The sequence below is a fragment of the Lolium perenne genome, chromosome 7 (genome assembly GCF_019359855.2).
Source record: "Lolium perenne isolate Kyuss_39 chromosome 7, Kyuss_2.0, whole genome shotgun sequence".
Taxonomy (NCBI): Eukaryota; Viridiplantae; Streptophyta; class Magnoliopsida; order Poales; family Poaceae; genus Lolium; species Lolium perenne.
In genome coordinates, this window is record NC_067250.2 from 63,303,478 (window position 1) to 63,329,637 (window position 26,160).

Consider the following 26,160-nt stretch of genomic DNA (forward strand, 5'->3'; position numbering starts at 1 on the left):
TTACAAAATTTATAGCCTTGCTACTATGTTGTTCATGCCAATTTTGTACTCCCCGAACATGTTGGTTTGCATGGGACTCGACAGTAGTAAGTCTCATTGTTTCATTCTAACATGCTCTGTTATATTGGTCGTTGGTATGCGGCATGCACTCTTTGTTTGCTTATTGTGCGCATTACAATGATCTTGTTATAACGACGAAATGATGAGTTCCAAATTCTTTGGCAAACAATATTGTAGTGTCTTTGCCTTTCCATTGTTGTTGTCTTAACTTGTAATGTCTTTGTTTCGGATATAGGTGTTGCATGGACAACTTAAAAGATTGCCGGATCCCTTCATTGTATTGCTAGGTTTAATTACCATTCAATTTCTCTAGGTTCTATAATATTTTTTCAATGCCTTGCAGCTGATGTAATATTTAGTTAGTTTTTATAGTTCTTTCGCGCATTTTTTCTTTGGTGCTTGTGGTAAGTGAGGCTATCCGACAGAAATCAATGCTGCGTAAATATTCTCAGTATCTAAATCACGAATTCCCATCCCTTAAACGGCCCAATTAAGCGAAATCACATATGTGCCGGCCCGCAAAATCCTAAAGCGCCTATTACGCCGCATATATAACCAAGAACTAAACGGGCTGGCCCACTTACTTATTGGGCCAGCCCACTTGATTTACTGTGGACCCCACACTTTTATTGGGCCGGCCCACTTGCTTTAAGGTGGACCCCACCCACTACTGGGCCGGCCCACTAACTAGTTGGGCCAGCCCAATAGCTTTTGTGGTGGACCCCACATACTAAATGGGCCGGCCCTTTAAGACGAAAGTGGGACCCACCTGTGTTTTGGCCCGGCCCACTAGCGTGTTGGGCCGGCCCACTTGCTATATGGTGAACCCCACATACTAAATGGGCCGGCCCTTTAACAGGAAAGTGGGACCCACCTGTGTTTTTGGCCTGGCCCACTAGCATGTTGGGCCGGCCCACTTGCTATATGGTGGACCCCACATACTAAATGGGCCGGCCCTTTAACAGGAAAGTGGGACCCACCAGTGTTTTGGCCCGGCCCACTATCTTGTTGGGCCGGCCCACTTGCTATATGGTGGACCCCACATACTAAATGGGCCAGCCCTTTAACCTGGAAAGTGGGACCCACTCGTGTTTTTGGCCCGCCCACTATCTTGTTGGGCCACCCACTTGCTATATGATGGACCCCACATACTAAATGGGTCGGCCCTTTAACACGACAGTGGGACCCACCGGTGCTTTTGGCCCGGCCCACTGGCTTGTTGGGCCAGCCCATTTGATCAAATGTGGACCCCACGTACTAAATGGGCCGGCCCGATAGCAGGAAAGTGGGACCCACATGCTAATTGGGCCGGCCCAATAACTTCTTGGACCGGCCCAGTTGCTTTAATGTGGACCCCACTTTGTAAATGGGTCGGCCCGATACCAGGAAAGTGGGTCCCACATGTCTTGTGGGCCGGCCCTTTTGCCTGTTGACCGGTCAAACGAGTACATTCGGCCCGGCCCACATACTTAGTGGGCCGGCCCATTAAAGTTTTGACCAGTCAACCTTAGAGGTTAGGCCCGGCCCACGTAACTAATGGACCAGCCCAGCTATATAGTTGACCGGTCAAACTAAGTCAGCTGGCCCGGCCCGCAAACTTAATGGGCCGGCCCGCTTAAGACGTGGCAGGCCTCGTGTGGGCCTACCATCTACCACGGGGTTTCAGCCGGTTAACGCCGTTAACTGCCAGTTAATGGCATCTGCCACGTGTCAGTTTGCATGACGTCAGCAGTCAACGGGCTCCCGGAAACACTTGGGCAACGGTCCGATTTTCCGTGGCGGAAGGGCGCCCAAGCGCGACGGACCGAAAAAATTGTCGTAGGACTTTGCCTGACGCAGTTTCCACAACAGAACCCATATCGTCGGGTTAGGCCCATAGGCGACGAAAAATACCCCTTAGCAGACGATTTTGAGACGTTGTCTATCAGAACTTTTCTTGTAGTGAAGGGCCATTCTTTTACTTTTATATTGAGTCAGTTTACCTACTTCCTTCCATCTTAGAAGCAAACACTTGTGTCAACTGTGCATTGACTCTTACATACTTACTTATTTGCATTCATCATATTACTTTGTGTTGACAATTATCCATGAGATATGCATGTTGAAAGTTGAAAGCAACTGCTGAAACTTAAATCTTCCTCTGTGTTGCTTCAATGCTTTTACTTTGAATTTATTGCTTTATGAGTTAACTCCTATGAAGACTTTTTGATGCTTGTCTTGAAAGTACTATTCATGAAAAGTTTTGCTATATGTTATCTATTTGTTAGCAAACTATAGATCATTGCCTTGAGTCACTGCATTCATCTCTTATGCTTTACAATAGTATGATCAAGATTATGTAAGTAGCATGTCACTACAGAAATTATTCTTTTTATCGTTTACCTACTCGAGGGCGAGCAGGAACTAAGCTTGGGGATGCTTGATACGTCTCCAACGTATCTATAATTTCTGATGTTCCATGCTTGTTTTATGACAATACCTATATGTTTTGCTCGCACTTTATAATGTTTTTATGCGTTTTCCGGAACTAACCTATTAACAAGATGCCGAAGTGCCAGTTCCTGTTTTCTGCTGTTTTTGGTTCCAGAAAGGTTGTTCGGGCAATATTCTCGGAATTCGACGAAACGAAGACCCAGTATCTTATTTTTCCCGGAAGACCCCAGAACACCGAAGGAGAGTCGGAGGCGGGCCAGAGGGCCACCACACCATAAGGCGGCGCGGCCCTAGGTCTGGGCGCGCCAGCCTATGGTGAGGAGGCCCCAGGCACCTTCCCGCGCCGCCTCTTCGCCTAAAAGACCCCTTTCGACCTAAAAATGCGATACCAATTGACGAAACTCCAGAAAGACTCCAGGGGCACCGCCGCCATCGCGAAACTCCAATTCAGGGGACAGAATCTCTGTTCCGGCACTCCGCCGGGACGGGGAAGTGCCCCCGGAAGCCATCTCCATCGACGCCATCGCCTCCATCATGCTCCGTGAGTAGTTCCCCCATGGACTACGGGTTCTAGCAGTAGCTAGTTGGTACTCTCTCTCCCATGTACTTCAATACAATGATCTCATGAGCTGCCTTACATGATTGAGATTCATCTGATGTAATCGGTGTTGTGTTTGTTGGGATCCGATGGATTGTTACATTATGATTAGTCTATCTATAAAGTTTGTGAAGTTATTGTTGATGCAATCTTGTTGTGTTTAATGCTTGTCACTAGGGCCCGAGTGGCATGATCTTAGATTTAAGCTCTATACTTATTGCTTAGATTGTATCTAGAAGTTGTTTGCACATGTCTATATCCGGAACCCGAGGCCCCAGAGTGACAGCAACTGGGATAACTAGAGGGGAAGGCGTAGGTATGAGGATCACATGTTTTCACCAAGTGTTAATGCTTTGCTCCGGTGCTCTATTAAAAGGAGTACCTTAATTGCCAGTAGATTCCCTAGAGGCCCGGCTGCCACCGGCTGGTAGGACAAAAGATGTTATGCAAGTTTCTCATTGCGAGCACGTATGACTAAATATGGAAAACATGCCTACATGATTAATAATCTTGATGTTCTGTCTTAATGCTATTTCAATCCTATCAATTGCCCAAGTGTAATTTGTTCACCCAACACTTGTTATTGGCGAGTTACCACTAGTGTAGATAGCTGGGAACCCCGGTCCATCTCTCATCATCATATACTCGTTCCTACATGTCATTAGAAGTAGTATCAACTATTTTCTGGTGCCATTGCCTCTGTGTTACTATTACTGCTGTTGTGTTACTGTTACTACTGCTCTCATATTACTGCTGCTTTCACATCACCCCTGTTAGTAGTGCTTTTCCAGGTGCAGCTGAATTGACAACTCAGTTGTTAAGACTTATAAGTATTCTTTGCTTCCCCTTGTGTCGAATCAATAAATTTGGGTTTTACTTCCCTCGAAGACTATTGCGATCCCCTATACTTGTGGGTTATCAGTGTGCATATGGAGAAAATCCTCGAACATTATTGATCCTGACTGCGGATCAACCAACTCACACTCAAATTTCCATCCTTTGTCATGGAGGCTGTCATCATAGTATTTCTCAACGATATAATGTTGTGCATGATCACACAAGCAGTCATCACCTCATGCATGGTTTGAACATTCTACGTTCTAGCAGGGTGACAAACGATAGCCACCACACCAAATGCCCGCTCCACATCTTTCCTGCAAGCCTCTTGCCCTCTGGGCAAACCTCTTCACTTTCTCTGGTGTAGGATTAAGGATTGTCTTCACTAGTGTGACCCAGTCTGGATAGATGCCATCAATAAGATAGTATGGTTTTTCGTATCCAGTGTCATTGATCTTATAGCTGACCACTGGAGCATTGCCTTCTACAAGCATGGAGAACACCGGAGAGCGATCGAGCACGTTGATGTCATTGTGGAAACCGATCATGTTAAATAAAGAGCGCCAAATCCACAAATGATGTGATGCCACTGCCTCAAGAATGACAACACACCCATTGGCATGACCGCTATACTACCCATGCCATGCAAGTGGACATTTCTTCTACTCCTAGTGCATGCAATATATGCTTCTCCCTGGACACCATCTTGCCTCGTTGAGCGAAAACAGTCGGGAAGTGTCGGCAATAGTTGGCTCTCTCAAGTAAAGATATCTTAACACCGCTATCATAATTCGGCAAAACTTGTACCCAAAGATTCAAAATCGTGATTCTGAATCGGATCGGAACCTCTATGGTAGGAGCGTAAACCGTAGGATCTTAACTTTTAGAATCGTAAAATCTTAGGTTCTACTTAGCAGAAATCATTGAATTGTTCCACTCAATTTGGGTCGTAAAGTTATAGAATCGTATAGTCGAATCATAATTCTGACAACTATGTTTGTACCTTGAATTAAGGCAGGTGGTCTCTCTCATTGGCAAGTACTCATCAAGGAGATCACCAGACCTTCCATACGAAAGACTACGAATGTTGCGGAACACTTCTGATGAGATGTGAAGCCTAGCTTACCAGTGGCGTCGGGCCTGCATCATAAGCAGGGGTCGTAGTCTCTCACGCCTCGTAGAATAGTCAAGAATAAGTCTCTTGGAGTCCGATAGCCCTTCCGAAATAGTATCTCCGTGAAGACCGGCTTGGTGGTGTGGAAGTAGTCTCGATAAAACCCGTAGTGGCCACCCTCTCGGTCGCGCAACAAGTTTCCCATGCGAGGCCTTGCCAAGCCCCTTTACACCGGCCTCTTCGTCTCAGTGTGCTCGTGGATGAAAGAGGTCGCGGCAACCATGAGTTTCGAAGAGCCATCTGGCGCATCGTTCAACGAGCTATCGAGGATTTCGTTGATGGAGAAGTCGATTGATTGCCTTAGCTCCATCCGCGGGCAACAATAATGGATCAATGGGTTGGGTATTTGTCACAAATCCCCCAAAACAGTCCAGATTTTCGTACCAAGCAATTGGCCAAACAGGTCGTGGGCATTAATTCCGGTGGGTGGTTCCATGTGGACAAGTGGCAAGGTAGTGGCTGCAATGAGGCCGACAAGGGCACTCCACAACACCGGCACCAATAATGTCCTCCGACGAGCTGCGGGCCGAACAGACGATGGCGAGCAGAAGGGCACACGACGGCGTCACTCTACGGTTGCAAAGGGGACGTAGGGCCATGAATGTCTGAGGTGGGTATGATGTTCTTGGCAGACGGGCTCCGGGCCAACTAGAGGTGGACGCGAGCGGACTCACTTATTGTCCCCGCCGATGCATTCCAAGCCCAAATTTGGGCCACCAATGCGTCGGCCTCGGATACGCCTATCAGTTTGCGTCGGGCATGTGGATTGGGGTTTTACCCAAATTTTGACCAGCCAGACTCAAACGGACACTTTTGGTCTGTTTGCGTCGAGCTGCTAGAGACACCCTTAACACCCACTCAAAATTTTAATTTTTTATTGTATTTGTTCATATTCGAGAGAAAAAAGTTCAAATTCAGCAAAGTTTTAGCAAGCAATGCTCCCACTCACTTGATTTGTCCCCACTCGTAAATTTTCCTGGGTCCGCCCTTGCTTGGCACCACGGCAAAACCGTACCACGTTAAGTTGTTGGACATCTAGCTCGATCGGCCTCGGTTCATATATCCATCCAATCCGGGCAACAATTTCTCCCATGATAGTAACGTAAATGCAAACATCCCAAGATCGACTCATACGGTCACACCACACCATGTGTGTCTCCATATGCATCTCTTTACTTGTCTTCCTTTCACTTTTTTCCCTTTTCCTTTTTATTTCTCTAGGACACTATATGTTGGAGACTCCTATATGTTTGCTATAGCGTGGAGTGTAGACATGCATGTGACAGCTTCTTTACTGGACGGGCAAAGAAGTCTAGTGACTTGCTTTGCTGGTGTCTTCACCATCACACCAGCTCATCTGCAAAGACGACACCAAGAGATCTTAAGGCCATGCATTCATGCACCCATCCTTCTGTTAGTTACGGAGTATTATATGTGTGCTTAAGCTATAGCTTGGCCCACATGTGGTATTGAAACTTCAAAGTAGGGCTGCTGGTCTTGATGGGATCTTGACCAAGCTTTGGTGTCCATCTAAGACCAAAATGTGTGTTGTTAATTCGTCTTCCTTTAAAAAGCACTTGCTCCTATCAAGTTTGCTCTTGTCTACAATTCCTAATAAGCTATTACATGTTTGCCCTAGTTTTTATTATTTTTTATGTGGAAACCATTTGTTCGATGGGCGGGCCCAGGACAGATACACAGACTAAAAATCCCTAGTTTGCTCTTTGTTGGGCCCAAGGGGAAGTGACCACTTGAACTATATGCAGGCCCATCCGAGGAAGCGGAAAGAAGAATTAATCGAGACCCTTTACAACAAAAAAAAGAACATGCATGCTAAAATAGAAAGAAAAAAAGATTTTTGGTATTGTTAAAAAATATTGCTAGCTCAAAAAATGAAGCAAAAATACTGAGAATGCTAAATAGTATGACCAGATGTCTACCGTATATGCAATGTTCTTGAAACTTGCTAGCCTCCTTGCACAAAGAAACAAACCAGTTAACCACCATCACTCACCAGCCCCTGAGGTGTTAAGTCCAAGAAGATAATATTGCTTGAGTTATCTTTATTTTTGTGCATTAAAAAACATTCGCTAATTACGTTTAGAATAAATACAATTATTTTTCGCAGGGTCACTCAACTCAAGCCGCTTGATTAGCATAGTGAAATCTTTCCATCTCCACATGGTTTCCATCCTGGTATTTATAGTTCTCTTTCAGTGTTCACCACTCTTCTATCAACACCCATCTCCAGCAGGTTGTTGCTTTGAAAATCTTGTTCATTATTTCCACTAATGTTCACTCCAGTCCCAGGTGCTAATTTTTTACCAAGCATCTTCTTACTCAGCTCTTGGTCGTCAAGTTCCTTGACTTGAAGGCACTTCTTCCATTTCCGCATTATCATTCTCTAGTTTTTTGAGTTCTTTTTGTTCTTCATTCTTGTCATTCTTCCAGCCAGTGTTTGCTACAATTCAAAGAGGAGTATGTTAAGAAATAGCACAAGGCAGGGCTGTAAGAAAATTTAACGGAAACCAACTATCCCAATCAGTACCATTTTATCTAGTTTTTCAAAAGTAGGCTCTTCTTCATTATTTGACCAAGTAAAATTTCTCACAATAAACACTTACTCTTTTATTTTATCGTGTTCTATAGTTGAGTTGAAAATTCTTGACCATTTATATGATTTGCAGTGCTTATTACATCAGAAGTCTTCTAATTAATAGTATTAAAGTCTCCACCTGCCACAAAAGGTTTATCATTTTCCTCCTAAATATGTAACAATTCAACAAGAAATTATCTTTGTCTCTACTATGAGCAGCACCATATACTTTCACTAAAGTCTCACCCGAGACCTTCCTTTTTATTTGAATTCTACTACGAAAATCGCCTCCTTGTTCAATTATATCAAAAAAATTATCATTTTCTCCTAATAACATCCAAAAATACTGACCTTTTGCTGGAACAAAAATACAAGTAAAACTTATATTAACACTCAAATTTTGTATGAAATTAACCCACGGAAATTCAATTTGGCTCTCGAGTGCGTATGTTCCTTCTACCAATTTTTTTTTTGAAATTTCAAAAAATTTGACAAAAAATTCAACATGCACATCTCCACAATATATGTGTGTTCGTCAAGTTTCGAGAAAAAACGATATTTTTTGTGGTATGTGTAAAAAAGAGAAAACTTGTCTCGTAAAAAACCTATTTTTAGCAACAAATTTTGTCTTTTTTACACACGTTACATGATAAGTCAATTTTTCATGAAACACCTTTGTGGACGCGTAGCATGGGGAGATGTTCGTGTGGATTTTTTGTTTCAATCTTTTTGACATTTTAAAATACGTCTAAGATGTATTGCGAAGTAATGGAAGCGTATGCTCCCATGTGCCAAAACACCACTCCCACTCACTCGGTATTTTTTAGTTCCATGAATCCCTACAACCTATAAATTGTAATCTCTAATGACTTCAAAATATACAGTTCTTTTTTTGCAGGTTCACTCGAAGCCTTGGAATTCGTAAAAATTCAGGGACATAATAAATGTAATAATCAAATTAGTCTTCCTAGCAAACTATCTCCTATTTTTCATCTGTATCCATCTCCGCCTCTAATTCTACCACCTACTTTGTATCCTACACTTCTACTTAAACCAGCTAAACTTCTTACACATTTATCTACTTTCTCTAACTAGCTAGTTTCATAAGTATATGTATCTAAAAACCATCTAAGTTTCATAAGTATCCACGGAATCTAAAAACACCTTTGTGGTCTTGGACCAAACCAGGTAGTTTTGCCTCACCATCCAAAGGAAGTGTATCAGGTCTGAACTTTTGCTAAATTAACTTTACATCTCGCTCCCTCTTAAGACTGAATAAAATTAATGGAATTATTAATTTCTACATCATTATTTACTATATTAACACCAATCTTATCAGCAATGCTATAATTAGTTCATAACTAGAATTGAAGAATGTAGGCAAAGCATTCTCACCAGGCACTGTTTCCAGGTTTTTTGCTGACCTCTCCACTGCATTGTCCATCATATGATATGTGTTTGTTCTCCCACTTATCCTCCTCCCTATTTCTACAAAATTTTCTTTATCTACCCCAGTAGTCACTTGAGAACTGTTGACATCCTCTATGTATTTTTCACCTGCTAAGGTCCCACTATCAGATTCATCTGTATCGGTCCCTCCATCCTGGTTACTCTCTTGGATCTGTTGTGCACTATACTCATGTTTTCTAGAAAAGGCATCAGAATTTATCTTATCATCAGTAATATCTTCCATCCCCGCATGGTTTTTATCCTGGTATTCATAGTTATTCACTTCTTTTTCAGTCTTTTCCAGTCCTCCATCAACACCCGTATCATGTATGTTGTTGTCTTGAAGTACATGTTGCTCATTGTTTCCACTAATGCTAACCCCAGTCCCACCTTTTATCTTATCATCAGTAATATCTGCTACCCCCCCATGGTTTTTATCCTGGTATTCATAGTTATTCACTTCTTTTTCAGTCTTCCCCAGTTCTCCATCATCACCCGTATCATGCATGTTGTTGTCTTGAAGTACATGTTGCTCATTGTTTCCACTAATGCTAACCCCAGTCCCACCTTTTATCTTATCATCAGTAGTATCTGCTATCCCCCCATGGTTTTTATCCTGGTATTCATAGTTATTCACTTCTTTTTCAGTCTTCCCCAGTCCTCCATCATCACCCGTATCATGCATGTTGTTGTCTTGAAGTACATGTTGCTCATTGTTTCCACTAATGCTAACCACAGTCCCACCTTTTATCTTATCATCAGTAATATCTGCTATCCCCCCATGGTTTTTATCCTGGTATTCATAGTTATTCACTTCTTTTTCAGTCTTCCCCAGTCCTCCATCATCACCCGTATCATGCATGTTGTTGTCTTGAAGTACATGTTGCTCATCGTTTCCACTAATGCTAACCCCAGTCCCACCTGCTAATTTCTGTCCAAGCAACTTCTTTCTCAACTCTTCTTCAAGTTTTTTCTCAAATTCTGCTTGACTTGAAGGCACATCTTCCATTATCACATTAGCATTCTCAGGTTTATTCAGTTCTGGTTCTGCTTCTTTCTTTTCATTCTTCATGCCACTGCTTTTGCTTGTCTCGATGACTCTCGTTCCATCTTTCTCGCCATGTGTTGCATGTCTGTTCTTTTTACACATTAAAATAACGATTTGTAGGTAATTAGCTTCAGAAGTTTAGCATTGGTTAAGTTTATCACTCTTAATCTATGTTTAATCATGCAAGATAAAGTATACTATTTTTTGGTTAGGGAAAGAGCTGAGCGTCTCCCGGGGGATCAAATCCCCCGATCCCCCGGGTCCCGCAGCCACCCCATTGAAACGATACAGCCGTCTGATCTGGTCAACGGCCTCGTGAAGAAAATCAAAGAAGAGAAACCAAAACTCCATCGCCCCTGCTCCTCCCACCCCTCACGCAGTCACGCACACACTAAAAAAGGAATTTGGGTAGCGCCGCTGACTCTCGCCTGCAGCAACGCCGGCGACATCCAGGCCAGCTTGCAGCAGCCCAGCCCCGCCTGCAGCACGCGCCGCCGAGTTCCGCCGGCAGCAATGCCGGCAACGTCGAGGCCAGCTTGTAGAACCCAGCCCCGCCGGCATCACGCCGCCGAGTTCCGCATGCAGCAACGCCGGCGACGTCGAGGCCAGCTTGCAGCACCCTATCCCCGCCGGCAGCACGCGCCGCCGAGCTCCGCCTGCAGCAACGCCGGTGACGTCGAGGCCAGCTTGCAGCACCCTAGCCTGGCCGCGCAGAGAAACTCGTGTCGCCAGCGCCTCTCCCGGCCCAGAGCAGAAGTACCTCCGGTTGGTAGCAAAAAGTCATCATCGTTTGCAGCATCATCTCCATTGGTCGTAGCTCCCCGCCATGGTTGCTGCAGAGATGGTCGTTCGGCCTGCCCTTGTAGCAAAGGCGGCGGGCGTTTTTAGCAACGGTGGCGGACATTTGTAGCACCTGCCGCTGACATTTGCAGCCAAACAAGCGGCGATAGCCTACGATGTAGCACCGGCGACTAGCCATTGTAGCATCTGCGGCCAGCATTTGTAGCAGCGGCGACCAACTATTGTAGCAGACGGCCGACATTTGTAGCGCCGTCGACCATGTACGGTAGCATCACTGACCACCGAAGGAAGCAACTGCGGCTGACATTTGTAGCACCGACCAAGTACGGTACCATCTCCTCGCAGCACCGTCGGCAACGGCTCGAAGCGGAAGCAATGCCGGCGACCGCTTGCTGCTCCGGCGGTAGGTTCTTGTAGCAGTGATGCCTAGTGGAGACGAAGGTGCTGCTTAAAACCACACCTCCATGTTGCCCTCTGCGCCTCCACCGCCGACGACGCTTCTGGCCATGAAGTCCACTGTCCACATGATCTCCTCCGAACTCCGCCGCCTTGTTGTCCTGCCCGTCTACGCAGCCGTCGACGGTCGCGGCCGCGACCTCAGCGAGGGGAGGAGATGCAGCGCGGTGGCGGAAGGAGGTGTAGGTCATCGGGGAGGTAGGAAGGCGAGCGCGGCGGCGGAAGGAGGTGCGGGGCACCGGGCGGTGGTACGGAGGGAGTTGCTTCGACAGAAAAAAAACGTGGAGGATTTCCGTGTGGAGAAGCGGAGGAAGAAGAAAGGGAAAGAGATAAGGTTTGGGTGGACCCTGCTTTGGTCGGTTGGGTCTTGCCACGAAGAAGGACGCGTGTCGCTCCCTGCAGGCGGACGATGAAACGTCCGATCCCCCGGGGGTTGCCAAGCCACCCGTTGTTGTCTTTGTCAAAGTGTTGAAATGGAAGCAACAAATCCTCCTCCTTTTCCACCTTAGGCCTCGTTCGGTGCCAGTGTAATTAGAAGTGTTTGGGCCGGTTTTGGGGTGTTTTTTTCGGGCCAGATTAAAACACTCCAAAACACTTCAAAACACTCGTGGGCCGTTCGGTGGACCGGATTTGGCTAGGTTAGGGCCCAGAAAACACCCGAAGACACGTCGGGTCGGGGTGGAATCGAAACGCTCCACCCCCCTCGCGTTTTCGTCGCTGGCGGCGAGGGACGAAGAGGCGACGCTGTCCGGTCGCCGCCACCGACGCTCCAAGACCACGCCGGCGCCGCAGCCGCCGCCGACACTCCAAGGCCACGCCGCCGCTCCCTCACGCTGTCTCGCCGCCGCTCCCTCACACTGTCCCGCCGCCGCTCCCTCACGCCGACGCTCCCGCTGACGGCGCCGCCGACGCGTTCCTGCCGCCGCCGACCGGGAGATCCTGCCGCTGCCCCCTCCTCTCGTGCGAAGCTGGAGTCGTTTGTGAGTTCCATCCACCTCCTCTCCCTGTAGTGAAGACTCTAGGGTACTTGATTTCTAGGGTTCTTGATTTCTAGGTTTGTTCTTGAATTCTAGGTTCTTGATCCCTGTAGTGATGATGAACCTTGTAGATTTGTGCTGCTTGTGACATTTGACTGGCTAAAGATAAGCAGTAGGAGATGCTAGTAAACCTACAAGTCATGCGAGGGCTGCTTGTTTCTTTATATATGGTGCTAGGATCTTATGATGCCCTGGATTGACCACAATTGTCTTGCACAACCAACCTGTTTGTGTATCTAAGAATAAGAAATCTGAAGGTTAAGCAGTAGGAGATGCTAGTAAACCTACAAGTCATGCGAGGGTTGCTTGTTTCTTTATATCTGGTTTTATTTTGTTGTCTTTGTGAAAATATGAATGTTATTTTCTACGAGGTTTTGTATAAACTTGGTTATAGTAACCTGCTGTGGTATATACAGTGATAATATATCTTAGTATTCTGGCTCTGTAAAAAAATGAGAGAACAAGCAGAGGAGCATTTTTAGGAAGTGTCCTGCATTTTTTAAATCTCCTTGGCTGTGACTTGTTACAAAATATATTTCAATGCAGTTGAAAAGTACATCATGGACATGGTTTCAAGAAAGAGTAGCTTAGTTCTGATGTGTAGTCAATAATTTCTTGATCTGGAGATTTGTTTTTGATTCAGCATTGAGTTCTATCTTCATAGTAGCTTAGTTCCTCAATGCATACTACAGTTCAGACTTCAGAGATAATCGTGCCATGAATATAATCTATTTAATTTGCTAACTAGTAGCTAGCAACTATGCACTATGTTTGACTCAAATCATATGTACGACTACTTCTTGTTTTATTATCTGTATATGTTTACATGGGGACTCAAGTGTGTTGCCACTAAAAATTCGTGGTGTCCCAGTATTATCTGTATATATTTACATGCTTGTGGTGGGGCAGCTCTCTGTTGCCATTGGGTGGTGGTTTCAAAATGACCAGATTGTAGTTTCGTTTTTGTATAGCTGTTATATTATTTCGTTCCTAACTTGCCTGGGTTACTTTACTTAGTTGTGCAGATCAAGTGCATAGAATACTAAGCTTAGTTCACTGGTAACTAAGCAAACAACCATAGGTACAATCCTTGGTGAAACCCCCGCAGCCTGTTTACAGTGATTGTAATTTCTTGTTGGTGGTATAGCTTAGTTTATAGTGTTTGTACTTGCATGCTCGCGATAGCAAGAAGGCGTCAGAAGTCATAGCATGTTTGTTTTGAATCTTCTTGCAGGGTCTCTATTCACGGATTCTTGCGGGAATTGACGAGCCGCCGCCCTCCTGGGACCCTGTGAGCACGCCGGACTTCGGTAAGTCCACAACCTACTTATTGCTTTTCATTACTGCTTTATGGATGTTTGTTAGAGCTTTATGCATGTTTGTGACTGCTTATTGCTTTCCGTTAGTCTTAAATGGATCAACAAAGCCTAGAACGGATTAGGAAGAGGAAGAGGGATGATGATGATGAGCTATTTTTCTCCATTCTACCAGCACTGTACCTCTACCTGAAAAATACAGAAAAGACTAAACGTCATTCCTCCATCACTTATGGCAGAAGGAAAGTTAGGAGACTTCTTAATGGTCATCTTAAAGATTGCTTGACTGCTTTTAGGATGGAACCAGAAATCTTTAGATGGATTGCATCTTATCTTAGAACTGAAGGTCTTATATCAGATAGCGACACCATAAAGGTCGAAGAAAAGTTGGCCTTTTTCCTGTATATGCTATCACACAACGCATCGTATGAGGATCTACAGGTGGCGTTTCAGCATAGCGCCTCAACATTCCATGATTACATCAACGAGTTTTTTGATGTTGTTCCCATCCTAGCAAGTCGTTTTCTGAGGCCTCGACACATTGACGGGCCACATTCCAAAATCGCAAATGATGACCGCTTCTTCCCATATTTTGAGGTTTCATTTTTTTCTTTGTCACTTCAAAAGTTTCTTTTCTTATCTTATTCCGATAATCTAAAGAACAATGACTACCATTCCCTTTCCCATTTGCAGAATTGTTTAGGTGCCATAGACGGGTCACATGTTCCTGTCACTAGGTCTCCTCAACTTCAAGCTCCGTGGAGGAATAGGAAAGGGTCACTAAGCCAGAATCTTATGCTAGCCTGTGATTTTGACCTGAATGTGACATTCATATCGTGTGGATGGGAAGGTTCCGCTACTGACGCCCGTGTACTTAGTTCTGCGCTACTCAATGGTTTTAATGTACCAAATGGAAAATTTTATTTAGTGGATGGCGGTTACGCAAACACCCAGCACTTCCTTGCACCATACAGAGGTGTAAGGTATCATTTGAAAGAGTGGGGCCATGGTCACCATGCGCCGCAGAACCATATGGAGTTATTTAATTACCGACATGCCATTGCAAGAAATCACATTGAAAGGCTTATAGGAATTCTGAAGAAACGGTTCCCAATCCTAAATGTTGGTACTTTCCATTCTATAACAAATCAAGTGAAGATCCCAGCTGCTGCAGCGGTGTTCCATAATATAATAAAATTGCAAGATGGAGATGAAGAGTGGCTTGAGGATCAAGAGGATAACATAGACCCTGCTGTGTTTGTGGATCTGCCAAATGGTGATGGAGAAAATATCCAAGAAAACCAGCTCCACGAGAACCATGTGCTAGGCAATCAATTGAGAGATCACATTGCTTTTCAAATGTGGAATGACTACATTGCCTAAAAGATTTGTAGTGTTTTATCATGTAACTGGGAACTATTTTGTGGTGTTTATTCATGTAACAAAGGAACTGTTTCGTGGTGTTTAACTATGTAATAAAGAACTATTTCTAATGGCATTGTGTTTATCTTTGATAATTGTCATAATCTTTTGTGGTGTTTTATAATGTAAGCAGATATGATTCCTAAGAAAGCATCTCAGGTGGTGTATGCCACAGGCTCTCCTAAGCATAATGTGCAGAAGGCCTTCTCAGGTGGGAAAAGAAATAAGAAAAGGGCGTCTCCAAATTGCACAAAGAAGACTTCACCTAAATTTAAGAAAAAAGCTTCTCCAAAAGGTACCCAATACTATTGTACTATATTGATACCTGGATATTTGCTTGATATATGCAAGATTTTCCATGCTTATTGTTTCTGGAATGGACAACATGATTTGCAAAATGTACTGGAATTTTATTTGTAGCTCTTGTATTTTGTAGCTGGGAAACCTAGAGCCTCATGGAACATAGGAATGGAGAAGTCTCTAGTGGATATTCTTCTTGAGCATAACAATACATTCCATAGAGGACAAAATGGGTGGAGTAGTGAAACGTGGAATGTAATGGTGAAGCTTTTCCTATCTCGACACCCATATCTCAGAATGGAGAAGTCTCAAATACAAGATAAGGAGAAAGATTTAAAGAGAGACTACAGGATGCTAAAAGAAGCAAGAATGCAAAGTGGGGTTGGGTGGGATGAAAGCCAATTCAAGCTACAGGCTGAGCCCCATCTTTGGGAAAATCTGGAAATTGTAAGCCTTCAATTTTGACCCATTAAACTAAACTTTCTGTAGTCATTATTTATTCAACTATTGTAGTCACATATTTTTTAACTCTTGCAGTCATTTGGTACAAGAATCAAGAGATTCAAAACAAAAGCTTTTCCTCTCTATGATTCACTTGGACAACTTTATGAAGGTAATATATGTACTATGCTTGCAGTGAACATATTGTCATCCATTGTACTAACCAGTAATAATTTACACTGCTGACAAGTTCATATAATAGTCAGTTCTACCGACCCACATCTGTTTCCAAAATAGCCGCAGAGTTACACTGAAAGAAAGGCTCTAGTAAACTTCCTATTCAGTTTTCTAAAATAGCCGCAGAGTTACACTGATAGAAACTTTTCATTTCCTGGGTGGAAAGAAAATAGACTGAAGTATGCTCCTAGTAACATTCGGTCCTGTATAAACATCTGGTGGTTGTTGTGCTTACTACTTGCATGCTTCATTACCTAGGTAGTGGCTGTACTCATCTGAACGAAACAGAAATGATATTAGCTAGAGTAAGTGGCTGGTTCCTGCAGTTGGTTCTGTTGGTCGCGCAATGCCGTGCCTAGGTCCACCCGGTTGCTGCTGTTTGTTCTGTTAGTGTCACTGGCTATTATGTGTGAACCTGGATGGTGTCTGTAGTTTGTTTCAGTTCCTAGCACAGCGTCTAGAGGTCATTACATGCTGTTATCTTGGCATGCGGCTGCCTGGTTCGGTACTTCCGCACATATGTTCGTTACAGTTGGACAGGCGAAAGTTTGTACTCAAACTCAACCCCCCTTGTTGCAGTTCAACAGGCGAATGTTTTTAATTTATGCCCTCTTGGCACGAGTTGAACCCTAGTGTACTAAGCTTCAGTCCAGTTCCTAATTATCGTTTGTCATACAGAATATAGCACACAAAACCTTTCATTTTTCTAGAGATATATGAACATTAGCTTATCCTATACGTAGTATATCAGTAAATTGCACTCTCTGATCATTGATGTCATGCTAGCTTGACTGTTCATATCAGTAAATTGCACACTCTGATCTGTCATACTGAATGATCTTTCATACAAAGCCACAGTTTCTAGAATTCGTGCCAGCTAGCAGATCATATTATTTTCCTCGATGCTTGTTTTGAATCTGTGTGTGGATGGCAGATGCTCAATGATTTTACTTGTTCATTGCTGCAGGCTACGGATCGATGAGCAACTTAGAGAAGACTTCTGTTCATGCTAGCTGGCCTTTTGCAGTTCTTGAAGTGTGGATTCATGTCATTTGCTGATAAGATATTTGTTGTTAAAACTCAGCTGAAACAAGAAAGATAATTTATTGTTTAGCAAATCTTTAGCTTCAGGACATGGCATGTGCGTTTGGTAGACAGAGTTTAACATCATGTCAAAGTGTCATATTTCTTGAGTTTTGTCTTGTTTTAGTGTGCCCACAGATCAGTTATGTCCCGTTGTTGACAAGCTCGTATTTTTATTGTTCAATACAATCATGGTTTATTGAATTTCTATCTATCATAGTGTGCTAAAAAGATCAGATTTTTATTTGTGATACAAATATAGTTTAAACTGTCAAAAAAAGATCGAATTTTTATCCATTTGTGTTGAAAACACTTAAATACACTGGTTTGTAAAACAAGTGTGTCAAACAAGTGTTTTGACAAGCGTTTTTGATGATAGGGGTTTTGTAGTGTTTTGGGTAGTGTTTTGGGTGGTTGTTATTTTCACCCAAAACACCTCTCAAAACCCCCCTTAAAACTCACAAAAACACTGCTGCCGAACGAGGCCTTATGTTTATTCATCATGGTGGCCAGGAACTCCGTGTAATCCACGTTGCCGCTCTTGTCTACATCAACCTGAATCATAGTGAAATCTTCATATATACTTATCTTATGCTGAAACAAAATACAAGTGATGATCTTACCGCTTCCATAAGCTTCTGAACCTCTGGTTCGCTAATCTTTGATGTCAAACCAATCCTCAGCTCTTCAAGTGTGATTTTCCCGCTCTTGTCTGTATCCATGTTACGGAACATCTGTTTCAGGCCCTCGATTTCCTCTGGCGATATCTTCTCTGCAGTTGACTTGGGTTGAAATGAAAGGAGCAGTACGTCAGCTCAATTACACCGAAAGACAAAGTAGATGTCATCTTTGTCAAGGAGGATTCACCTTAGCAGCTAGTTGTTTTAGCTTGTTCGTCTCCTTGAATTGCTTTGCTTTCAATATGGCCGCACCATCCATAGGTCCGTGAGATGCCCCACCTTCTTTGAGCCATGGGTGTTCTGCACATGGATGAAGACGTCGATTTATTGGGATGCCATATATATATATAAACTATATATACAAATGCACAAAAGCTGGTCTACATTCATAACCACAGATGGTGTACTATTAAGTACCTAGGGCCTGCACTGCCGTAATACGCTTCTTGGGATCTCTGTTTAGCATTTGTCTGATAAGATCTTTTGCACTTCCAGATATCGCCGGCCACGGGCTGGTATAGAAATCAACTTTGCCCACCAGTATAGCATCAAATATGCCCTTCTCCGTTTCTGCTCAGATTTGCAAATTGCAGCATTTACTTTTGTGATAGTATATATGTTGAGCAGAAGATGTATGAAAATCTTACCTGCCCAGAAAGGTGGTGATCCACATAAGAGAATATACAAGATCACTCCGGCGCTCCAGACATCAATTTCTCTCCCGTAATTTCTATGCAGAACTTCTGGCGCAACATAGATTGCACTTCCTACAAAGTCCTTGTACACTTTCCCTGCATTTGTTGGAAAAAATGGTATAGTAGTATATGATTTATATGCAACGTTGAGATGATGAGATGAACTCTTCTGTCAAAAAGTTCAAAAACTATGCTAAATTCGCTGATAATAAGTCACTAAGGTCTAAATAATGTGGCATATGACAAAGTTTTAAATAGCCGGCTATAGCCTGGCTATAGCCTTTCAAGAGACATGCCCCTGCGACTATGCTATTTATAGCCTAAATGAAAAAAAAAACCCGCTAATAGCTGGCCATAGCCCTATTTAGCCTCTAATATAGCCGCTAAACCTCCTGCAATTTGAATTTCTCTTCTCTTTTCTTTCTATTTCTTGTTTTCTGAATTTGCGTTCAATATAATTAGATAAAACTTGTGAGTTAAATAATTAAATACTTGCTTTCTTTGAATAGTTGAATAAGTTATACCGCGAATCGTGTTCGAGTCATAGTTTTCCTCTTCTTTTGGTAAGATAATTGAACAAAATATTTCAATTTTTTTTTCGAGCACCTCTTCTCCCCGCCCTCTTCTCCCACTGCACCCGACAGCATGCTTCCGTCGCCACCGTGGTGGCCCAGGGGCTGGACCTCCAGCCGCGCCTCTCCGCCGTGGCCGAGGCCGAGCTCGCCTCGATCCGCCGCTTCATCGACTGTACCCACCTTGGTGTGGGCCACGATGGCCGGGCCATCGACTCCCCCTCGGCGCCCCGCTTCTGCTCTCGGGAGACTTATAGGGCCCTCTCGCCGGTCCGCCCCCTCGACCCCTCCACCTGCGTTGCGTGGTCCCTCAAGATCCCGATGAAGGTGAAGATCTTCATGTACCTTGCTGACATTGACCGCCTGAGCACTAGGGCGAACCTCTTCTACAAGCACTGCGCCCCTTCTAGTGGCTGTGCCGCCTGCTCCCTCCCTGAGACCGGGGGCCACCTCTTCTTCGACTGCCCCCGTGCTGCGGCGGTTTGGAACCGGCTGGATGTCCCAATCCCTGATGGTAGCTTCTCTCTTTGGGACCTCGCTGCTCCTGCTTCCACTCCCCTCGACACCTGGCGTTTCGTCCTCGCGGCGATCTTGTGGTCCATCTGGAAGTCGAGGAACGACCTCGTCTTTAACGGAGTGAGCCACTCCACCGGCTCGACGTTACGAAGAGCAGGGGGTTACATCGCTGTTTGGCTGTGGCGGCTTCGCCCTGCAGACCGTGCTCCGCTCGACTCGCTTCGCGCCTTTGTACTCGCTAGGGCTGTGATGTGATTTTTCTCTTCCCCCCACCCTGTTACCCCTATCTGTATGTTTGACTGGCTTCTTGGCTGTTTTCGAGAAATGAAATAACAAGCGGTGGGGTTTTCCCCCGTCTACCTCGAAAAAAAAATATTTCAATATTTTTGAAAAAAAAGGCTAAATGAAATAGCCCGCTATAACCCGGCTATAGCTTTTATAGCCTCCAAAAAAAATCGCGGCTAAATGAGATAGCCGGCTATTTTGCATATGATGCAAAAGTTTGTGGCATGGTGCTGAACTGCTGACCAGGTTCGATGAAGATGGAGAGCCCGAAGTGAACGGCCTTTAGTGGGGCGTCCTCGGCGGAGCTGGCGAGCAGGAAGTTCTCCGGCCTGATGTCCCGGTGCATGACCCCCATGGAGTGGCAGACGTGCACGACGGTGAGGACGTCCCGGCACGCGGCGGCGGCCTGGCGCTCGGAGTAGCTCCCCCTGGCGGCGACGCGGTCCAAGAGCTCCCCGCCGGAGCACAGCTCCATGACGAGGTGCACGCTGTCGGCGTCCTCGAAGGCAGCCCTGAACTCGGCGATGTTGGGCTGCGCGCGGAGGTGCTGAAGGACGGTGACCTCCCGGCGCACGCCCTCCACGTCGGCCGGCCGCAGCAGCCTCTGCTTCGACACGGACCTGCAGGCGTACCTGAGACCGGTGGCGCGCTCCATGCACCGGTACGTCGTTTCGAACTGCCCGTTCCGTAGCTCTTGCTCCAGGATGTACAGCGAGTGCACGTCCAACATCGGCCGCTGCAGCGCCGGCCAGACGAGGACCACCCCGCAGGCCGGCGTCGACCACGGCAGGGGCTTCGCGATCGGGGCCGCATGCTCAGGGCATTTTGGTGGCGGCTTAACGTGCTCGGCGTTCGCCGACGGCTGGCGGCCCGACGGCGGCGAAGGCTGGATTATCGTGTACTCGGTGTTGGTGAAGCAGTTCCCCATTCTCTATGTCTCCCTCTTCTCCGGTGGCCTCTGTCTTTCTTCGAGAGATGTTTTGCGGGTGATCGATGAGGCTCATATATGCCTCTGTTTGCTTCTGGTCCGGGGTTTGGGCTTTATGCCTTGTTTGCTTCTCCTGCGAGGGAAAATAAAGATTCAAAGGAGGTGGTAATGATTCAAGCCTCGGCTTTGATTTATCGATCAGAACTTTCTTCTTTTAGGCGTGTGTAGAATTTCATTTCGAGATTCTTGTAGATGAGTATACAACTTGCCAATGCATGAAATCATTGTGTTTGGTTGCATACCAATGTGTTTCAACTTTCCGAAACTCAATGGAATCAGATAGCACAAATCTTAAAGCAGTAAACATTGTGGATCCAACGACACAGAGATGAAGGAATGTCCCGTGCAGTGGACATATACATTTCTCTAGAGAACTTAATTGTGACATGAGTCTGGAATGTCCCGTGCACTGGACACGGTGGCTTAGTCATGGCGAGATGTTCAAAAATAGATTGTGTGTTGACATGTTTTCATATCTATATTTTTGTGAGTAGTTTAAAAAAAATTAACACTTATTGCTGGACTATTTCCAACTTGTAGTAAGTACATCATTATAAATCAATGCAAGGATGCATGATACAATTGTCAGTGAAATGATATAATATTATAGCTATATAAATAGAAATACTCACTCTCAAGCACAACATAAAAATTGCAGTGCTTAAAACAATGTACATATTATTTGAAAATTATGTATTATTATCTTGGTTATAGACTGATGTTAATTTAACAACCATTGTGTATAAAAATAATAACTGTTGCGCTAACAAAGAATTGGTCAAAATAGGTGATCTTGTTTTTTCGCTCTCTTTGATAGGAACACATTTGTGAAGATGAATCACTAATCCGATTAGTGCTTTCGGACATACATCATTGTAAATTTTTAATTCGTAATTAATGCGATGAGATGGCATGCATCGGATGTGCTCTCTATAAGGGAGGAGCTCCAACTCAAACCCGCCGCATGAAACACTAAGTGGGAAACCATTTTATTTTTAGTCTGACCTTTGCAAACCTGCGACCGAAGCCTCTTCTAGCCCAAGATATGCCATACAGGGCTACACCCAATTGCCTCCCAAGGTATACCTGAGGTACCATCCCAAGATGTACATGTGTGCTGTTTGCTTGTTATCGGAAACACTAGTTAAACAAAGAAAAATCAGAATACAAACGGGTTACATAAAAACTCTTTACAATGTTGCAAAATCATGTTCCATTTTTTTTTGTGAAAAGTGGTATGAACCTAGCCTCTGCATCGAATGATGCATATCGCCTTAATTGTATGATTGTGTTATCCAATGGTTATTACTTATATCACATGGATCACATATTCACATAGGGCAGAGACATGTATATACCATCTAAACAAAGCTAATAACATGAAACGGTTCGCAAGGAGACACAAAAGCGGTGTTTAAGAGACATTCATTCTCCATTTGTAAATCTTCTATAAAGTGAATTGGAATTTCCAAATATCTTAAAGGGAGTGATCCAAATTCACAACCCAGAAATTCTTTTAATTGATACTACCTTTAATTGATCCAAATGAATAAGGGTTATATTATTTCTGAAAAATCAATCATGTAAAATTTGACTAAGTTTTTACAAAAAAAAATCATTAATATGAAAAATACAAAATTAACATCATTAGATACATCATGATATATGTATTCATGTGATATGTGTAGAATATCATATTTATTGATAGATTTTTCTAAAAATATGGTCAAACTTTACTTGGATTGACTTTTGGAAAAAAAATACAAGCCTTATTCATTGGAAGAGAGAGTGTATTCCATTTCTTTTACTTTTCCAAAATTGATTAGTTCACTCTTTTGAAAATATGTCGCCAAAGTCATGGAACTTCACACTTGTTGTTCACAGACCATAGTTCGCAACTTTTAGGAGCTGAAGATAAAAAGTATTTACTGTGAGATGAAGAGGCTGCAGATGAGATGTTACGCCCAGGAAAATACTCTTTGTTGCTGGGATACAAATGTACAGATGATGTAGGGAAACGAGCAATGGAACTCTTGAATGTTCCGAACGCAAGCTTTGAAGAAAAATACATGGATCTTCCTATACCAGATAGACGGATGAAGAATGGTAAGTTCTCCTCGATAAAAAATAATTATAAAAATAAGATGTCTGATTTGTCGGATAAATATCTTTCAGTTGCGGAAAAGGAGGTGCAAGCTTTATCCACTTATCCAATGAGTGTTCTAAAATTCTAAAATGGTCTATGTGAAGATCTTGTTAGGGAAATATGCTTGTTGCATTACCAGGGGGCCAAAGGCCACAATATATAGTACATGTACATGTGCACATATGCAGAAAGCCCCCTAACATATGGGGAAACTACAAAATACAGATATATACATCTAACACCCCCCCTCAAACTCATGGTGGATCCACAACACTGAGTTTGGAGAGTAAGAAATCATGCTGCGCTCGAGTCTGTGCCTTCGTAAAGAAATCCGCCAACTGCAAATCTGAAGGCACATAATGAACCGCAACAACACCATCATGTACATGTGCACGTGTGTAAAAAGCATCAACACCGATATGCTTGGTCAGCTCATGCTTGACCGGATCATGTGCAATACTGATAGCACCTGTACTGTCAGACAAAAGTGGAGTCAGTGTCGTAACAAAGACCCCAAAATCTGCAAGCAACCACCGTAACCAAGTCACCTCAGCAATCAACAAAGCCATAGCCCGCAACTCAGCCTCAACACTCGAACGGAAAACTGCGACCTGTTTCTTCGTCTTCCAAGCAACAAGCGAACCACCAAGAAACACACAGTAAGCAGAAAGCGAACGACGATCCGTAGGATCACTCGCCCACGTAGCATCCAAATAGCACTGGAGCTGGAGAGAGCTGGAACGGGGAAAGAAAAGGCGACGAGTGATCGTGCCACGAAGATAACGAAGAACACGGAGGAGATGACTATAGTGAACAGTGGTAGGAGAGGAGACAAACTGACTCAGAATATGAACAGGATAAGAAATATCAGGACGAGTAACAGCAAGATAAACAAGACTCCCAACAAGATGGCGATAACGGGTGGGATCAGGAAGAGGATCACCATCAGTAGGACGAAGCTTAACATTAAGCTCCATAGGAGTATCGACTGTGCGCTCATCCCCAAGAGCAGCACGAGCAAGCAGATCCTGAATGTACTTTTCCTGAGAGATAGAAAAGCCATCAGAAGTGGAGGAAACCTCAATGCCAAGAAAATAGCGAAGAGGACCAAGATCAGTCATAAGAAACTGATCACGAAGACGAGCCTTGACGAAGGCAATATACTCAGGATCATCACCAGTAATGATCATATCATCAACATAGAGAAGAAGAAGAGTACGTCCACGAGGAGAAGTGTGAACGAAAAATGCTGGATCATGAAGACTAGGAGAGAAACCAGCAGCAGTCACGACAGAGGCGAAGCGCTCAAACCAGGCACGAGGGGCTTGTTTGAGACCATAGAGAGAACGTCGAAGACGACAAACCATCCCATCGGGAACAGAATACCCAGGAGGAGGCTGCATGTAAACCTCCTCACTCAACTCGCCATTAAGAAAAACATTCTGAACATCAAGCTGGGAGACAGACCAGCGGCGAACAGAAGCAACATCAAGAAGGGTACGCACAGTAGTCATATGAGCCACAGGGGCAAAAGTCTCATCATAGTCACTGCCGTGCTCCTGCTGAAAACCACGAGCCACAAGACGCGCTTTATAGCGCTCAAGAGATCCATCAGAGCGAATCTTAATTTTATAGACCCACTTACACGTGATGGGACGAACACCATAAGGGGGAGAAACAAGATCCCAAGTGCCAGTGCGCTCAAGCGCAGCGATCTCCTCAGCCATGGCAAGCTGCCATTCAGGATGACGCACGGCATCCCGATAAGAAGTCGGCTCGGAAACGACAGAGAGACCATACTGACTAGGAGAGTAACGAAGTGGAGCACGACGCTGACGAATAGGCCGGGAAGGGGGAAGCTCATCTGCAGAAGACAAGTCATCAGGAGAAGAGGAAGAAGGGACATCATCGGAAGGAGCCGAAGCCGGAGAACGAGGAGTACTAGGTGGACTAGACGAACGAGAGGAGGGCGCCGAAGGGGGCGCATCAGAAGTAGGAGGGAGGGGAGGAGGGACAGCAGGGGGTGCATCCAGAAAAAGAAGAAAAGCGATATCATCCACCGGGTAAGTACCCGAGGTGGGGCGAGGATAGAAGGGACGCTTCTCATCAAATGTGACGTCACGAGAGATGCGCATCCGACGACCAACGGGGTCCCAACAGCGATAGCCCTTATGCTCATCACTGTATCCAAGAAAAGCACACTCAACAGACTGAGCGGTCAGTTTGGTGCGTTCGCGAGGAGGCAGAAGGACATAGCAGACACAACCAAATGAACGGAGAGTCGAGTAGTCTGGAGAAACACCAGAGAGACGCTCGAGAGGAATGCCACCCTGTAGAGCAGCGGAAGGCTGAATGTTAATGAGGTGGGCCGACGTAGCGACAGCCTCAGCCCAGAAATGTGGCGGAAGAGAAGAGGCAATCATCATAGCACGGGTGGTCTCAAGAAGATGACGATGCTTACGCTCGGCGACGCCATTTTGAGCATGCGCGCCGGGACAAGAAAACTGAGCGAGGGTGCCCTCCTCAGCAAGGACACCACGAAGGTGCTGAGAGATATACTCACCAGCAGAATCAGCACGGAACACGCGAATGGGTGAGGAATACTGAGTGCGGACCATGGCTGCAAAACGCTGATAAATAGAGAGCACCTCACTGCGAGAGTGCATGTAAAACACCCAGGTGTACCGTGAAAAATCATTAATGAATAAGATATAGTATCGATGGCCCCCTTTCGAAGCGAAGGGAGCCGGATCACAAACATCTGAATGGACTAAATTGAACGGTCGCTGAGAGACAGACACACTAGTAGGATAGGGAAGCTGAATCTGTTTGCCTAACCTACAACCCTGACAGTGTAATGACCCATCTCCAGAGACAGACCCCAGAAGGCCACGATGAACCAAAGACGACAGGTGAGAGTCACAAAGGTGACCAAGACGATGATGCCACTGTTGAAAAGAGCCGGTGACAGAGGCAACAACCGGAGGAGA

The 26,160-nt window shown here is 44.7% G+C and overlaps 4 protein-coding genes across 6 annotated transcripts; 2 read left to right on the top strand and 2 right to left on the bottom strand.

Annotated features, from left to right (window-relative positions):
* Nucleotides 1-9,013: 9,013 nt before the first annotated feature.
* LOC127317283 (uncharacterized) lies at nucleotides 9,014-19,405 on the bottom strand. Its single transcript, XM_071823920.1, has 8 exons — nucleotides 19,270-19,405; nucleotides 18,616-18,759; nucleotides 18,386-18,538; nucleotides 18,156-18,268; nucleotides 17,912-18,070; nucleotides 17,775-17,843; nucleotides 11,898-11,956; nucleotides 9,014-10,280 (listed from the first exon to the last, which is right to left on the bottom strand). Exons 1-8 carry the CDS (start codon nucleotides 19,403-19,405, stop codon nucleotides 9,014-9,016), a joined length of 2,100 nt encoding a protein of 699 aa, XP_071680021.1.
* LOC127317282 (uncharacterized) lies at nucleotides 13,676-17,492 on the top strand. Of its 3 annotated transcripts, none has more exons than XM_051347811.2 (5): nucleotides 13,676-13,799; nucleotides 15,361-15,522; nucleotides 15,664-15,974; nucleotides 16,065-16,140; nucleotides 17,173-17,492. In XM_051347811.2, exons 2-5 carry the CDS (start codon nucleotides 15,363-15,365, stop codon nucleotides 17,262-17,264), a joined length of 639 nt encoding a protein of 212 aa, XP_051203771.1. In that variant the 5' UTR covers nucleotides 13,676-13,799; nucleotides 15,361-15,362; the 3' UTR covers nucleotides 17,265-17,492. The 3 variants fall into 3 exon arrangements, 2 of the variants coding, with proteins under 2 accessions (XP_051203771.1, XP_071679455.1); XR_011748370.1 differs by lacking the exon at nucleotides 13,676-13,799 and adding an exon at nucleotides 13,996-14,402 and having other exon boundaries at nucleotides 14,499-15,522; XM_071823354.1 differs by lacking the exon at nucleotides 13,676-13,799 and having other exon boundaries at nucleotides 15,214-15,522.
* A 151-nt stretch (nucleotides 19,406-19,556) lies between the features above and the next one.
* LOC139833603 (uncharacterized) lies at nucleotides 19,557-20,006 on the top strand. Its single transcript, XM_071823921.1, has one exon. It carries the CDS (start codon nucleotides 19,557-19,559, stop codon nucleotides 20,004-20,006), a length of 450 nt encoding a protein of 149 aa, XP_071680022.1.
* A 155-nt stretch (nucleotides 20,007-20,161) lies between these two features.
* Nucleotides 20,162-21,001, bottom strand: LOC139833164 (calcium-dependent protein kinase 12-like). Its single transcript, XM_071823355.1, has one exon. It carries the CDS (start codon nucleotides 20,962-20,964, stop codon nucleotides 20,230-20,232), a length of 735 nt encoding a protein of 244 aa, XP_071679456.1. The 5' UTR covers nucleotides 20,965-21,001; the 3' UTR covers nucleotides 20,162-20,229.
* Between the last annotated feature and the right edge of the window lie 5,159 nt (nucleotides 21,002-26,160).